The 18,482-nt window shown below is 37.4% G+C and overlaps 1 protein-coding gene across 4 annotated transcripts in view; it reads right to left on the minus strand.

The window, feature by feature from the left end:
• Fbxl4 (F-box and leucine rich repeat protein 4) overlaps window positions 1–18,482 on the minus strand; it is a 74,630-nt gene that overhangs the window by 44,575 nt on the left and 11,573 nt on the right. For all 4 annotated transcript variants that reach the window (XM_087897218.1, XM_087897215.1, XM_087897216.1 and 1 more), the window contains exons 3-4: window positions 17,255–17,836; window positions 3,635–3,977 (exon numbers count right to left, since the gene is read on the minus strand). In XM_087897218.1, coding sequence (XP_087753344.1) covers window positions 3,635–3,977; window positions 17,255–17,766 — 855 coding nt within the window. In that variant the 5' untranslated portion in view covers window positions 17,767–17,836. The remainder of the gene's footprint in view (window positions 1–3,634; window positions 3,978–17,254; window positions 17,837–18,482) is intronic.

An 18,482-nucleotide genomic window follows, 5' to 3' on the forward strand; every position in this document is an offset into this window, starting at 1 on the left:
AACGAGGTAACCCCTCCCCCCAAACACACACATATATCAGAGAAAAGCACTATTAACACTTTTTTTCAACTCTTCCAGATAAATGAACTGTTCTTGGGTATGCACTAAAAGAATGAGACTATGTTTGTTGTTTAGCATCTTGCTTTTATATTCAATGACATACTCTGTAGGTCTTCATCTATACAAATGGACCCACCTTATTCCATTTCACACACATGACACAATAACAATAAAAGAGTTGTTTATGGATGTATTTCCTGCTATTTTCTTATTACAAATAATACTGCAATATCATTGTGTGTATGTATTATGTATGCATGTTCATTCTGGCAAACTGGCAAATATATCTTGAGAGTAAATTACACACATTTAAAAGTTGTTCTGAGTGTTCACATCAATCTATATATTCATAGTGTATACATGTATCCATTCACCTATGTACTTGACAATATTGATATTAAAATGTTGCCATTCTGAAAGGCAGAGAAGCGGGAACATACTGAACTGTCTTAATTCCTCCAGCCCTCTTCCTCATCCTCCACCATCTCCACTTCATAGTCCCTTTTATGTTTGGTATTGTTGCTAATTACAGAACTTTAGTCCCAAGTGATTTCCTCTTTCTCTTGGTCTGTTCAAGGACTCAACTATTTATCTACCCATCACCTCTCTCATTTCATTAACTTTCAATGAGAACCAAGCCTACATCTACAATTTAAGCATATATGTTAGAATCAAAATGAGAATCATGATCACTTTTCCAGAATTTTCTCCATTATTTTCAATTTTCCTAGGTGAACTTTTCATATAAAAAAACTATTCATATTTCAATTGGGACTTATTAAGTACTTAAAAAAGGACTTATTAAAAGGACTTATTAAAGGACTTATTAAAGCTTAAAAGTACAGCTTTTCTTAAAAAGCTGAAGCTGTCTTTGTGGGATCCACGTGTAATGGATAAACACGCATGACACTTTTGTCTTAGTTTGTCTTTCTACTCAAGGGCATGGTGTGACTTAACATTTAATAATCTTTTATGATCCAGGCATTTCTAAAGCCATGGACATTTATCTATAACTGTGTAACCTGTCAACTTACTTTTATTTCCTAATTCTCCTGAATATTCTAATATATAATCATCTTGTCTGCAAATGAGTTTATAGTCTACTTTTCAAAAATTACACCTTTTATATGCCTCATGTCTACAGTATTAACTAAAACTTTCAGAATGGTATTAAATAATGTTTTTAGGTCCAATTTAATTCTGATACATAATATAACATTTTGAGAAAATATCAAAATATAAATAGAATGAAAAGTCACCAAAACCACAACACTAACATGTGAAGAATCTCCTTTGGAGTTTGATTAAATAAAAAAGAATGACAGATTTTAGACTAAATTGCCACCACTATTAATCATTACTAATGTAGTATTTAATGTCTCTCAAGCTGTGTTCATAGGGACATCCGAGCATGAGTTCCTTTAGGGGAATCACAATGAGCAGAGTATGTGATGTGTTCAAAAGGATCCCAAACACAGCTGAACTCCCTGCTCTTGCACCTCCGTCTACTCCACGAGACTGCTCTGCCTGTTTTACAGAACTGATGTTTTATGTGAAACCCTTTTTCATCACACCTAATCAGTGCCCCTTCAAGAATACAGGTTCTGTCTCCTAGCTTCTTCTAGAGAGTATGTTGTCTCATGTATTTGAAACTCTATACAGGCTCTTACCTTTTACTATACAAAGAAGTTAAAATTTCATAATCCATTCCACAGAGACCTTCTGACTCTACTGAAGCTCCTATTGCTTCCTTTCACTGAGAAAGATTACACCTACAAACAATTTACACACTCACTCTCTCCCATTTATACCTTTATTTTTTTTTTCCAGACAGGGTTTCTCTGTGTAGTCTTGATTGCCTAGAACTCACCTTGTAGACCAGGCTGACTTCAAACTCATAGAGATCCACCTGACTCTGCCTTCCAGAATGCTGGGAGTAAAGGCATGCCCTACCACCACCCAGCTCGATTATATATGCTTAATTATGGAATAAAACACATATATAAAATTGCCTGAATATTATGGGCAATTTCTGAAATATTACCTATTATTTTATAGCCTTTTCTCTCATTCAAAAAGTTATACAAAAGTGTAAAGCATAACATTATAATTGTGCATTCCTCTAGACCTTTAGCAAATTATTTACTAATTCTAAAGTATCCATGGCCCCATCTCAACCAATTTTACTAAGCATTGGAGAAACACAGTGCCCTGAAGATCACTGGCTCGATGGAAACTCTGCAAAGCTCTTGGCAAACTCTGAGGATGCTCTTTGCTGCAGTGGAGCAGGAGGTTCTGTAATGCAAGAGTGGCCCTATTGTTCTTCTCATCTCTGAATAGTCACTTCTCTCTGTCTCCATCATTCCTTTTAATGCTACAAGCTAGGTATTTTATCAAGTTTGGATAAAAGTAAAAATTATTTCATCTAAATTCCTATTTTAATAGCTTTTGGAAGTAGGTAAAAATGGAAAGTAACTCTCTTTCTAGAGATGAATGTTGCCAAACAGATCTCAGAGCCCCCAAGGAGCAGCATTATCACCATCTCGTGCCCCTCTCTCCCAAATCAATCTCCCTCTCCCAGCTAAGGTATTAATGATCTTGCTTAATCTTTGCTGTTTCTGTCCAGAAAGGCCTGGGTGAAACCTTGGGTCTGTGCCTCCTGACTGACACTGCAGACCCTTGAGTTCTATACCTAACAATTTTAGCCACTTTACATAGCAGCCTAACTCTTAACTACTCAACAGATGGAGGTGCTATGACTCCTTGACATTCAAGAGGCTGACTAATCAATCATTCCATGCAAGTTTAGCTACTAGTACCATTATACTAAAAAGTAAAATGCCCATCTATTTATAAGAATGATATCTAGATGGGTTATTTGGATCGAAAATTATCATTAAAAAAGATCACATTTCATTGTAACAACACAGTTTTCAAAAAAGACATAAATGTCAGGTCCACCCGACTCCAGGGCATTAGAAACAGTTGGCATCACATTTCTACAGAACACTCTGGGCATTTGATGGCTAGAGGTAGGGAGAACAAATAACCATAGAGAGTCCCAAAGAGACACACTGAAAACAAGATTTCAAACTAGATATCAAACAGGTATTGCTAATAAAGGAACACTGGGTCAATCTAGATCAAAATTTATAGTTTGAATATAGACTAGAGCTGGTAAAGAAAATGAACCTCAGGGAAGCTGTGGTTATTCAGTGGAATAATCATTCACCTACTGATCTGCAATCCAACAGGTACAACGTCAAGCATGTACTGCTATAATACACCACTAAGAAAAGTTAACTACAGTTTATTATTGGTGTATGTTCTGGGTTCTGACTGAATACTGACAGAACAACACACATTTAATAGTTTATCCAGAGTCTCTGAAGTCAATCCAAAACAAAAGGAAAATTATTTAAAGTAAGTTTCGTAAGTTTTTTTCCATACTGAAATCTCTAACATATCAGGTTTTATATGTCTCACCAATGCTGATACCTAGCAATGCAAGCAGTCATTCCAGCACTAAAACTCTGTAGTGCTATATCCAATATTGCAACTACTTTTGGCTTACCTCATATGGCAGTTTATCAAAATACCCATTATTGGGTCCATCCCCAAGGGCAGCACTGCTAAACTTTTTGTTAAGGCCATCCATTCCACAACCGTCCTTTTCTTCATAGTCATCTTCTAGATCATTCATGTCAACAAGGGAAGGCTTGAGAGAGAGCAGGGGCTTGTCCTTCGTACCATGGAGCACAACTGCATCTAATTCGGTGTAATAATCCAGAAGAGAACTATTTACTTCCAGTCGTATAAGATTTGTGGGGAAATTTATCTGCTTAATACAAGGTTTAAACTGGCGAGCCTGGGAAGCATTCACCTTCGTAGGTCTCTCTGACCAAAGAATCTCCCACCTGCCAAAGAAAGAAACGCCGCTGCAGTTTAGAATGAGGTCTGCTGGTGCTGCTAGGGTGCATCCCTGACCCAACTCATACAGTATGAAACAAAGGAATGAATAAGGTGAACAGACTCAAACATAGTCACTTCAAAAATATTTTTAAAAATTAAAAATACTAAATGTCAGATATCTCTACTTAAAATATTTTGACAAGCCCTTGAAATTTGGTTGCATTTTCCCCAGAATTTCACACTGGCTAAAGATGAGAATCAGTAGTTAAAGGTATCTAAAGAACCAAATCCAGTATTACAAAACAATAAACACAGAGAGAAGACACACAGAGGACAAATTGTCCGCTGTGCACATTCTCAGCCAAGTTAGAAGCAAAGCTGATCCTTTTACTTAACAAAGGTCTCCTCTCCAACATTTCTATTTTTGTTACTAGCCTCTTACAAACTCAAAATTCCATGTTCCTTTTGTGTATAGGAGTGCATGTGTGTGTGGAGGCGGGAGGATAACCATGAGTATCATTGCTCAATCACCACCCACTTTATTCTGTTTTGTTTTTAAACAGCGTCTCCATTTCTGCTCACACTGAGCTCACAAGTGCACACCACCATGCCCGGCAGTGTTCTGGGAATGAACACTGACTGTCATTCAGTCCTCAGCACTGTACTGACTGAACCATCTCCTTAGCCTTCAAACAATGTTCTCCTGTTTTTGAAATTCAGTCATTAAATTCTGTCCAGATTTCAGGAAACTGTCGCATATGCCCTTATCCTGAATTGCCATTTCATTATTCTTTTAGCCATACCCATATCCTTAATTTGTAGCAAGTATCTAACAATTAACAAAAGAATAAAATCCTCCCCTGTCCTCACAAAAGGACTCCCACTTCTCCAGCAAACTGTCCTTATGATTTTCACAGCACATTTATAACTAGTTTGAGTCTAAGCTCATCCCAATGGAATGTCCAATGCACTTCTATTACTATCCCATGTCCACGCAAGTCTTCTTTCCTCCAAAACCCACATCTCATGCCCGGTTCTGCATAACAACACCTGCAGCCGCCTCCCCTCCCTCTCTGCCCCCATTCTCAGAAAACTAAGCAGACCCCACAACCTCCTCCTGGCCCATTCCCATTCCTAAACGTCAGCTCTAAAAACCTAAAATTAATTAATTAATTAAAAATTAATTAAATTAGAATTACAGCAGACTTCTTAGTGGATACTCTGAAAACAAAAGGGCCTCAGGCAGATGCGCTGCAGATTATAAGAAACTATCGTTGCCAGCACAGATTACTATACCCACAAAACTTTCAGTCACCATAGATGGAGAAAATAACACATTACATGATAAAATCAAATTTAATCAGGATCTATATACAAAAGCAGCCATGCTAAAAGAAAAAAATCTAACCAAAAGAGATTAACTACAGAAAAGAGAGAAAATGAATAATAAGAAAACAGAAAATAAATAATCCCAGACAAGCAATGTCAAAAAGGGAAACACACACACACACACACACACACACACACACACACACACAAATAAAGAGATTCATTCTGTATGTTCTGCTACCCTAGAGAACCTTGGCTAACACACACAGACACACACAGACACACACAGACACACAGACACACAGACACACACACACACACACACACACACACACACACACAGCACTGATGGTGGGAGGAAACTTTAATACCCTACACTGGTCAACAGACAGGTCACCCAGACAAAAGCTAAGTAGATAAATGCTGGAGCTGACTGACACTATAAACCAAAGTAACAGAACATTTCACCCAAACATACCAGAATATACCTTCTTTTCAGGACCTCAAGAAACTTTCTCCAAAACTGACCACAAACTCAGGCACAAAATGAGTCTCAATAGATACAAGAAAACTGAAATAATACCCAGTATTTATACAACAGCAGGAAAAAGTTTATAAACTCATGGAAACTAAACCACTCATTACTGAATGAAAAATTGGTCAAGACAGAAATTAAGAAAGAACTTAAAGACTTTCTAGAATTCAATGAAAACAAATACACAGCATACTCAAACTTATGGGACACAATAAAGAAAGTTCTAAAGGGTAAATTCACAGCACTAAGTGGCTACATGATTTAGAGAGATCTCGGCCTATCCTGCAACATTGGTGGAACTCTGAAACACAGCTTGCTACAATACTGAGGGGACTAAGAGCTTGCTATAATACAGAGAGGATCAAGAGCTTACTATAATATTGAGGGGACCAAGAGCTTGCTACAACACTAAGGGGACCTAGAGAGAGGACAAAGAGAGCAAACAAGGAGAGAAAACAAAAGAGCGGGCTTAGAGAAACCTCAGAGGCTTCTTGAGACACAGACATTGACAGTACATAGCAGACCAAAAAAATTTCCAAACACTCAGACAGGCACTGCAAGGATTGGACCAAGATGCAATGACATAGCCGGCCTCATTTGAAGGAATAGATGAGTAAGCACCAATGCAACATTTCATCCAACAACCTAAAAAACAACACAGTAACACCACAACCCAGTGGTCACATAAGAGGAGGACTTGATTATCCTAACCCAGAAGCAGCAGAAGAAAATGACTTTAAACGTAACACGTAACTTTATGAAAATGATAGAAACCTTTAAAGAGAAAATGAAAAACTCCCTTAAAGAAATGGAGGAAAAGACAAACAAAAAATGGAAGAAATTAATAAATCCTTCAATGAAAGCCCCCCAAAAAAACCAATCAAACAGGTTAAGCAAACAGTCCAAGACTTGAAGACTGAAATAGAGGCAAAGAAAACAAAAACCGAGAGAATTCTGGATATGGAAAATCTGGGCAAACGAACAGAAACTACAGAGACAAGTATAACCAACATAATACAAGAGATAAAAGAAAGAATCTCAGGTATTGAAGATATTGCAGGGGAAATAGACTCATTGATCAAAGAAAACATTAAATCCAACAAATTCTTATCACAAAACATCTAGGAAATCTGGGACACCATGAAAAGACCAAACCTGAGAAAAACAGGGATAGAAAAGAGGAACTCCAGCTCAAAGGCACAGAAAATATATTCAACAAAATCATAGAAAAAAAACTTTCTCAACCTAAAGAAGGATATCCCTATGAAGGTACAAGAAGCTTACAGAATACCAAACAGACTAGATCAAAAAAGTCCCCTTGTTATATAATAATCAAAATGCAAAACATACAGAATAAAGAAAGAATATTAAGAGCTACAAAGGAAAAAGTACAAGTAATATATAAAGGTAGACCTATCAAAATTACACTTGACTTCTCAATGGAAACCATGAAAGCCAGAAGGTCCTGGGGCTGATGTGCTGCAGACACTAAGAGACCACAGATGCAAGCAAAGACTACTATACCCAGCAAAAGTTTCAATCTCCATTGATGGAGAACACAAGATATTCCATGACAAACCCAGATTTAAACAATATGTAACCACAAACCCAGCCTTACAAAAAATACTAGAAGGAAAACCCCAACACAAGGAAGCTAACTACACTCAAAAACCACAGATATCTGATAACCCCAACCAGCATAATCCAAAGAAGGGAAACACACAAACACTACTACCGATAGATAACCAGAGTTAATAACCACTGGTCACTAGTATCTCTTAATATCAATGGACTCAATTCACCTATAAAAAGACACAAGCTAAGAGAGTGGATACGAAAACAGGATCTAGCCTCCTGCTGTAGACAAGAAACACACCTCAACCTCAAAGACAGACATTATGTCAGAGTAAAGGGTTGGGAAAAGGTTTTCCAATCAAATGGACCTAAGAAACCTAATACCTAACAATATAACAACAGACACTAAGGACATTCAGAGAATCATTAGGTCATACTATAAAAACGTGTACTCCACAAAATTGAAAAATGTAAAAGAAATGGACAATTTTCTAGATAGATACCATATACCAAAATTAAATCAAGACCAGGTGAGCAATTTAAATAAACCTATAATGTGCAAGGAAATAGAAGTTGTCATCAAAAACCTCCCAACCAAAAAAAGACCAGGACCGGATGGTAGTAGTGCAGAATTCTACCAGAACTTCCAAGAAGAACATATACTTATCTATACTCCCCAAAGTGTTCCACATAATAGAAACAGAAGGAACATTGGCAAACTCTTTTTATGAGGTTACAGTTACCCTGATACCAAAACCATACAAAGATTAGTTTCTTTAATCAAGAAAGAGAATTACAGGCCAATCTCACTCATGAACATGGATGCAAAAATACTCAATAAAATTCTGGCAAACCGAATCCAAGAACACATCAAAAAATTCATCCACCATGGTCAAGTCGGCTTCATCCCAGAGATGCAGGGCTGGTTCAACATATGAAAATCTATCAATGTAATCCATTATATAAATAAACTGAAAGAAAAAAACATATGATCATTTCATTAGATGCTGAAAAAGTATTCAACAAAATCTAATACCCCTTCATGATAAAGGTCTTGAAGAGATCAGGGATACAAGAAACATAACTAAATATAATAAAAGCAATATACAGCAAGCCGACAGATAACTTCAAATTAAATGGAGAGAAACTCAAAACGATATCCCTAAAATCAGGAAGAAGACAAAGCTGTCCACTCTCTCCTTATCTCTTCAACATAATTCTTGAAGTTCTGGCTATAGCAATAAGACAACAAAAGGAGATCAAGGGGATTCAAATTGGAAAGGAAGAAGTCAAACTTTCATTATTTGCAGACGGTATGATAGTATATAAGTGACCCCCAAAAACTCTACCAAAGAACTCCTACAGCTGATAAATGCCATCAGTCATGTGGCAGGATACAAGACCAACTCAATAAAATCAGTAGCCTTCCTATATACAAATGATAAGGAAGCTGAGAGGGAAATCAGAGAAACATCGCCTTTCACAATAGCCACAAATAACATAAAATATTCTGGGATAACACTAACCAAAGAAGTGAAAGACCTATTCAAGAAGAACTTTAAGTCTTTGAAGAAAGAAATTGAAGAAGATACCAGAAAATGGAAAGATCTCCCATGCTCTTGGATACGTAGAACCAACATAGTAAAAATAACAATCCTACCAAAAGCAATTTATAGATTCAATACAATCCCCATCAAAATCCCAACACAATTCTTCACAGACCTTGAAAGAACAATAATCATCTTCATTTGGAAAAACGAAAAACCCAGGATAGCCAAAACAATCCTATACAATAAAGGAACTTACAGAAGGTTCACCATCACTGACATCAAGGTCTATTACAGAGCTACAGTAATGAAAACAGCTTGGTACTGTCATGAAAACAAGGAGGTTTACCAATGGAATCAAATTGAAGACCCAGATATTAATCCACACACCTATGAACACCTGATTTTTGACAAAGAAACTAAAATTATACAATGGAAAAAAGAAAGATCTTCAACAAATGGTGCTTACATAACTGGATGTCAACATGTAAAAGAATGAAAATAGATCCATATCTATCCCCATGCACAAAACTCAAGTCCAAATGTATTAAAGACCACAATATAAATCTCATCACACTGAAACTCATAGAAGGGAAAATGGGAAGTAGTCTTCAATACATGGCACAGGAGACCATTTCCTAAATATAACCACAGTAGCACAGACACTGAGAGCAACAATAAATAAATGGGACCTCCTGAAACTGAGAAGCTTCTGTAAAGCAAAGGACACAGTCAATAAGACAAAAAAAAGTCTACTGAAAGGGAAAAGATTTTCACCATCCCTACAGATAGACAGATAACTAATCTCCAAAATATATAAAGAACTCAAGAAATTAGGCATCAAAATTCTAAATAATCCATTTAAAAAATGGTGTACTGAACTAAGCAGAGAATTCTCAACAGAAGAATTTCAAATAGCCAAAAGATACTTAAGGACGTGTTCAACTTCCTTAGCTATCAGGGAAATGCAAATCAAAACAACTCTGAGATATCATCTTACACCTGTCAGAATGGCTAAGATCAAATACATCAATGATAGCTTATTCAAGAGAAGATGTGAAGTAAGGGAACACTCATCCATTGCTGGTGGGAATGTAAACTTGTGCAACTTCTTTGGAAATCAATGTGGCGGTTTCTCACTCATAAGTGGTTTTTAAACATAAAGCAAAGAAAACCAGCCTACAAATCACAATCCCAAAGAACTTAGGCAACAATGAGGACACTAAGAGAGACATAACATAGATCTAATCTAATGGGAAGTAGAAAAAGACTAGATCTCCTGAGCAAATTGGGAGCATGGGGACCTTGGGGGAAGTTTGAAGGGGGGAGGAGAAAGGCATGGAGGGGAGCAGAAAAAAATGTAGAGTTCAATAAAAACCAATTAAAAAGTAAATTAATTAATGCAAAAAAGCATCCTTCATGATGAAGTAGACTTCATCCAAGAGATTAAGGGATGGTTAAACATATATAAATCAATAAATGTAATCCATCATATAAACAAACTGAAGACAAAAACCACATGATCATCTCATAAGATATAGAAAAATTTCTTAAAATTAAATTCAAAACCCTCCATTATTAAATTCCTAGAGAGATTAGGCATACAAGGGACAAGCCGAAATATAATAAAGGCAGTTTACAATAAGACTACTGCCAACATTAACTTAAATTAGAGAAACTCAAAGTAATGCCACTAAAATCAGGGACATGTTAGTCCACTCTCTCCATACATAGATGCCTTATCTAAAGCATTAAGACAACTCAAGGAAATCAAGGGTATACAAATTGGTAAAAAAGAAGTCAAAGTTTCTTTATTTGTAGATGTATACACATTAATGACCCTAAAAATTTCACCAAAGTTTACATATCCACCAGCTGATAGACATTTTCAGTAAAGTAGCTGAATACAAGAGTAATAAAAAAAAAACAGTACCCTCCAATATATAAATGATGATAAGTAGACAAAGAAATCAGGGAAACAACACTTTTCACAATAGTCTCAAATAATATAAAATAGCTTGGGGTAACTCTAACCAAGGAAGCAAAGACTTCTACGATAAAAATGTCAAGTCGTTGAAGATAGAAATTAAAGATCTTAGAAGATGGAAAATTCTCCTATGCTCCTAGATCAGTAGTATTAATACAGTAAGACTGGCCATCTTAACAAAAGCAATCTACAGATTCAGTTTAATTTCCACCAAAATTCCAACACAATTCTTTGAAAGACAGATTTTGAAAGGACACTTCTCAACTTCATAAGGAAAAAAACCACCAGGATAGCATAAATGATCCTGAATAATAAAAGAACTGCATGAGACATCACCACCCCAATTTCAAGCTGTACTACAAAGTTACAGTGACAATTACTGCATGGTATTGACATAAAAAGTTACATCAATCGATGGTATTGAATTGAAAATCCAGACATAAATCCAAACACCTGTGGACACCATATGTTTATAAAGAAACACACATTGGGGTGAAAAAAAAAAAGACAGCATCTTCAACAAATGTTGCTGGTCAAACTGGATAGCTATATGTAGAAGAATCCAAATAAGTCCATACTTATTACCCTTCACAAACTCAACAACCAGTGGATCAAAGACCTCAATATAAAGCCAGATAAACTAAACTGGGAAGAAGAGAAAGTGGGGAACAGCCTCAAATTCACTGTCACAGAAAAAGACTTTCTTGAGAACACTGTTATCACAGGCAGTAACAGTAACAATTAATAAATGAGACCTCATGACTGAGAAGTCTGCATGGCAAAGGACACTGTCATATGGAAAAAGCAGCAGTCAACAGAATAGGTACAGATTTTACCAACTACACGTCTGACAGACGGCTAATATCCAAAATATATAAAGAACTCAAAAAGCTAGATATCAAAAAACAGATAAAATAATTTAAAAATGGGGTACAATTCTAAACAGAGAATTCTCAACAGATAAATCTCAAATGGCTAAAAAACACTTACAGAAATGTTCAACATCCTTGGTCATTAGAGAAATGCAAATCAAAACTACTCTGAGATTGTATCTTACACCTGTTATAACGGCTAATATCAATAAAATGAGTGATAGCTCATGCTTGTGAGGATGTGGAGCAAAGGGAAAACTCCTCCATTGCTGGTGGGAGTGCAAACTTGTACAGCCACTATGAAAATCAGTGTGATGGTTTCTCATGAAAACGGGAATCTATGATTCTTGACATATACCCAAAGAATGTTTCATCCTACCCATAGAAACACTTGCTCAACTATATTTCACTGATGATCTATAGATAATAGCCAGAAAATAGAAAACAATCTAGATGCCCCTCAACAGAAAAATTGATCAAGAATATATGGTACATTTGCACAGAGGATTATTACTCAGTTGTTTGAAAAAATGGAATCATGAATTTTGAGGAAAATAGATGAAACTAGAAAAAAAAATCATCTTGTACGAGTTATCTCAGACCCAGATAGACAAACTGGTATGTATTCACTTAGTCAATGTTCTATTGCTGTGAAGAAATACTATGCCCATGGCAACTCTTATGAAGGAAAGCTTGCTTACAATTCAGAGATGTATCCATTACCAGCATGGTAGGAAGCACGGTAGTACACAGGAAGAAATGGTGCTGGAGAAGGAGCAGAGAGCTCTACATCTAGATTGGCAGGCAGCAGAAAGAGAGAGTGCCACTGGGCCTAAAACCCCAACACCCCCAGTGACAGACTTCCTCCAACAAGCCAAAACTCCTAATCCCCCTCAAACAGTGCCATTCCCTAATGACAAAGCATTCAAATAGATGAGCCTTTGGGGGCCTTACCTATTCAAACTATCACATTTTATTCCCTTGACCCCACTGGCTTATAGCCCTATCACAATGTAAGTATGCATTCAGACCAACTTCAAAAGTTCCTATAGTCTAAAATAGTCTCAACACTGCCTAATAGACCAAAGTTCAAAGTCTCTTCTGAGACTCAAGGCAATCTTTTAACTGTAACCCCTGCAGAATAAAAAAAATCAAAAAGTCGATCATATACTTCCAACATGACCAAATTTTATTCTTATTTATTGTTAGTCTAATATCGACTGAGCATATATGCCCTATTTTCTTTATCAGTTCATCTGTTGGTGAGCACTTCGGCTGATTGTATATCTGAGCTATTATGAACAGTGCTGCAGTAGCCATGGGAATACTACTGTTTCTGGTTAGATGATTTTGGATATGTTCCGAAGTGGAATGCTCCATGGGAATTCCAGTAAACTTATCCCCAGAGAAATCAAGAACTATAAAAAACAAGGAACAGTAACAGGAACTTTTATAGTTCATAGACCATAATAATCACCCCTCTATCTGTTATCCTTAGAAGGTTTTCTTCTGAAGATTAAAAAGCAAAACACATCCAATAAAAGACCTTGCATTTGTACTTAAACAGTCCAGGCCATCGCTAACTGGGAAGTAACAAGCGGCCATTCTCTGTGAAAGGTCTGCCAGTTCTGACTTCATGATAAAATCACGGTCCTTGAGCCACAAGGACAAGAGAACTGGACTTGGCAGTCCATGAAACTGCTGCTTAAGCAACTTCCTTTGGCAGCAAATTCTCCCATGGCAGCCTCTGCAGCGCTCCTAACTTCACTGCATTTTAAAAGTGTTTTGAGCACTCAAAAAGCAAACAAATCTCTAAGCTTTATCCCCAAATAATATAATTTCAGTTTATTTAGCATGACACAAATTTGTTTTCTTCCCAACCTTCTTTCTCTTTCTTCCAAACTGGAAACCCAAGCTAGTCTATTCTCTGGTCCTCAGCCACAGGTCACTGTGTACTATCTCTTTTCTTTTCCTTTTAAGAAGGCACTAGGCAAAAAGTCCAAAAGACACTGAAATCTAGCAGAACTGCCTATAACTTCCTATGCTGTTGGCAAATAATGAAAATCACAAAAAATAGGAAAGCATGGCTTTTAAATTTTTGAATGTTTGAGACTGTACAAAGTTCATTCCCTGCATACAATTCCTGGACTACTCCAACACATTCTACCTAAGTGTCTGTTTAAACTCCTAAAGGTCATAAAACTAACTGGTCAATTAAAACAAGAGGCAACAGTCCAAGATATGACAGCTCTCCTGACCCCAAGAGAAAGGGAACTACCTTTTTATGCACATACAAAGGCACACAAATAACTGTAAAACTTCTTTATTCAAGATTCATGCTCGTCTGAGGTAAGTGGTAGTAATTTGATGATAAATGGTATTCTTATTTCATTTGTCTTCTAATGCCTACGTATTTAGAAAGTAAGTGGTCTGACAATTATCATGTATTCGAGTTCACAGTAGCTGACTCCTTTCTCCCACTCTGATCTCCTCTTGTATCCATCCACCACACAGTCTGACTTTGCTCTTTGGGACCTTCATCTGCCACCTGTTCACAGAACTATCATGTGCTCCTGAGCGGCAAAAGCCCAGTGTCTGTCGGTCCCCTTCCATCCCTACCGCTCATCACCACACCACACACATCTGAGCTTCCCTGCTCCTTGCTGGTGGCTCCCAGAACACGTCCACAGTAAAAAACTGCACAGGAGTAGGAATCTTCCCGTAGCTTCTGGAAAGCTACAGCCAAGACAGCTCTGAGAACTCAAATTCCAGAAAACCCTGGGTAGAACTTAAATCATTCTGAGGTTTGCAGCCCCCAATAGCTCGGGCTTTTCTCACTTCTTCAAACACTGATCTCACCATTGAAGGTGATATTTTTCTCTACTGTTCTTAGCCCTGATGGAGTTACCCTCAGCCCGCATAAGTTCACTTTCTTGAAGAAGAAACTACTAGATTAGACTTCCCAGAGCCCCACACACATCAGGTTTTCCTCTGGCCAGCACATATCCCCAAAAATGTCACAGCCTCTTCCAGGATAGCCTATAAGCTCAGAACAAAAGCCATCTTTGTGTGCTTTGTTTCCAGTAGAGAAAGGATGCCCAATGAATGTTTCCCACTGTCTAAGGAAACCCACCAAAATAGCAAGAGTCACTGAATCTGAGCAGAACTGTAGGTACCTTTCTTTTCATTTTGTTTTTAGACAATGAAGCATCTATTAAGCTCACAATCAGTGAAACTTAAGGAAGCCTTTTTTGAGCTTCATGTGGAGGTTCATGTCTGTAAGCTCAGCACTTGGAGTAGGAGGAAGGAGGACTGCTCTGAGCTCCAGGCCAGCTTGGGGCTAGAATGAAACTCTTTCCAAAAACCAAACCAAAACAACATTTCTAATACCGCAGACTCCTTTTCTCTTAATATTCATTCAAGTTTTCTAAAGAATAAAGCTAAAAAAATAATCAGTAAAGCAAATCAGAGGCATCTACAACTTAAGTTTTAAAATTACACGATCTAATCAACTATGCAGCAATGCTTGGGATCAGAGAAAAAGCTGTGCGTGTTCCACAGAACTCAAGTCTGTTCACAGTTTTAAAAATGCAAACAATTTTATAAGAAAGGCAAAGAATGACAATATTATAAATAATTCTCATATGAGAAAAGATCCAAATTCTTGACTTTTTTCTTTCAGGAAATCGCCTATATATAAAGCATTGATGGTTTTGTATTTTCATTAACAACATTGTACACAAAAAATTATCAAAGCAGTTTCCAACAATACTTGAGCTGACCTCTGTAACTGTTTCCTGGCAAGATAGGAACTTTCCTTAGAACTAAGGACAGAGATCCAAGCCTTGGGAACTGCTCTCCACTCTGCTTCCCCTACACTAGCATCTCGGGTTCCATAGATCATTGGTACCAGTTAAAAAGGTCCTACGAACCACTGTCAGCTAGAATAAGCTCATAGGGCAAAGGATTTTATTGTGCACATGCTGTTGATGTATTCTAAACACTCAGAATAACACAGATCATGACTGACACTGTGGTTAATGAATGCATAACTAAGATTGACATAAAGACCTGAAAACTGAAGGATCAATAAGTAACAGAAGAATAAACAAAACAATGATCAGATAATCCAAGGAAAAGGTTATATAAATGGTTCTTAGATATAGGAAAAGATATTCCACCTCAGAGACAACGAAAGAATTTTAACAAAGATAATAAAGCGTAACCTTTTCACCTAATAAATTGTGAAACTATGAAACTTATTAATACTGCAAGTCTTTTGGCAAAGCATGTCCAAACTCACATTTCTTGTGGAAATATAAACAAGTACAGACCCTTTAGAGGGAAGTTTGGCTCCATGCATTAAAATACAAATCTGTACCCCCTTGGTCAATACAAATCTGTACCCCCTTGGTCAAGCATTTCTTCTGAGACTCTATCCCCCACAAAGACTGACAGAAGAAGAAAGCCATGTGTGGTAACTTTATTCTCTGCATTAATGTATAATAGCAGAAGACTGGCAAAAGCTAAGTGCCTCTCAGTTAAGGAGTAGTTAACTGGATACACAGGTGAGACACATTTCATGCAGCTATAAGAAAGAAACACATGAGCATTCTGCTTCACGGATACTGCTCAGGAGTGAAACAAGCCAGATACAAAATGACCTGAGTGGTAATTATTGTGTAGACAAAGAAAAATACAAAATGTATTGATTCCCTTGTATCTGCACAGAGAAATGAAATGATACAAAGAAAACCTTACAAGAGGGGAAAGGGTGGATTGCAGGTACCTGGAGAGCACATGTATGGAGGACTATGTTATGGACATTTAGACAACTAGCCTATCACCGCTTCAAGGAATTATATAAAAGCAAGAGTTAGGGGAGCTGCTCCACAGATTAATCATATATAAATAGACTGCTGCAGGAACACAACAATTCCTTAGAAGTTAGCATTTATTTTTTAAATGACTGTGCTGACCAGGAAAGCACTCACCTACCATCAAGGCTAACCTCCTAAGGCATCACTCTATAGGCCTATCTTGATTGCACTTAAAAGTATTTCAAACAATTAGCATGACACTGGATTGCAACTCAGTTTAGAAGCACTGATAGCGACTGACCATGGAGACTGCACCCAGTTCCCACAGTGTTAAACTATGCCTGTTCATTTACAGGTGAATTCTGTGACAAGCAACAACACGATCTATGACTATAATTCGTGGTGTTCTAGGTAAAAAACATGTACTAAATTTTCATGTAACTGATCTCTCTTCTTCATCAGGACCTTAAGAAAATAAATCTCAAAACCATAGTCCTCTTAAGAGCCTTAAGAGGATGCCGCCAAAAAGAAAACAGAAATAAACCACCTCCAGTGCTGACACAACCCACTTCCATCCACATGACTTGGGTCATTAGCAATGAGAAAACCAGTCTCACCTTACTTCAGCTGGGGGGCTCGGAGAGTAGGGATTTGCCGAACAAGCCAGGATTCTGATGACTGCTCCGGGATGGTAGGTCTCCAGGACATGAACAGCTGTAGGATAGACTTGGTGCTCAAAAGTAAGCTCCACATAGTCCTGGCTCTGAAAATCGGATGGTGTTCTTCTGAATGGCAAGGAGGCACTAGGACACTGATCCCACCATGTTCCGTAAGTTCGAAACACAGCTGTCTGAGTAAAGTCACCAGAGCTTGGGAAGACGTTTGGCACACCTGCCAAATTCCACATGGTATAGGACATGCTATTCTCACTGCCATAGTGGGAACTGAAATCCACCACTTCTTTGGCGTACTGGACCACCTCTGCGTTGAGAGGGGAAGTCCGGCTGTTTGATACTACAGTCCTATGGCTGCTCATCATATCTCCTCTCGTAGCTGTCCTGGCTCGGCGCCGAAGGCACATATAATAAAACATGGTCAGAACTGTTAACATGGGAAAGACTGGTGACATCTAGTCGTGAGTTATGAAGCTTCGAAAGGTCAGGTGTCCTCAGTGAGATGCATGAATTCTGAAGGATGGTCTACAAAATGAATGGCTTGGTGAAGTAAAATAATTTAAATAAATGAAAAAAAAGCATGGATACAGCAACAAAGAGGCTTTATCCCCAATGTCATTTCCCAAAATGAAACTGAAAATGCAAGTTTTCAACTAGAAATATCATCTCTGGCATGAACAATTTACCAAATATAATTTGTAAGAAACTTGTATTCGTAACTTTATGCTAAAGGGGGAACAAACTGCTGACATAAGACAATGGAAGAAATGTGAACCCCAAAGCTGTATTTTATATAAAATAACCAAAATTCAAGAAATACAAAATCCTTGAACTTTTAAAATTAGTTATTGAAAATGCATGTGAACTATTAAAATATTACGTTTACCCCAAATCATCTGAGGCCCTGACATGTTAACAAACAACCTCCTATTGTTAGGTACCGCAAGCACTTTTACATGTTATGCCAACCCCCATTCCTATGTTCCCTGTTTTTAATTATTCTTCTGTCCCAAACATGCTACATGCAGATTCTACATTATGGGAATACAGTTTTTTGAGATGACAGTTAATTCAGACCAACATAATTAGCTGCAATACACATCACAGACCAAATGACAGGATTTAATTTATACCCACAGCAGTATTTGTTAGGGCAGTTCTCAGTTGCCTG

Source organism: Myodes glareolus, chromosome 16, assembly GCF_982192425.1.
Source record: "Myodes glareolus chromosome 16, mMyoGla1.1, whole genome shotgun sequence".
Lineage (NCBI taxonomy): Eukaryota > Metazoa > Chordata > Mammalia > Rodentia > Cricetidae > Myodes > Myodes glareolus.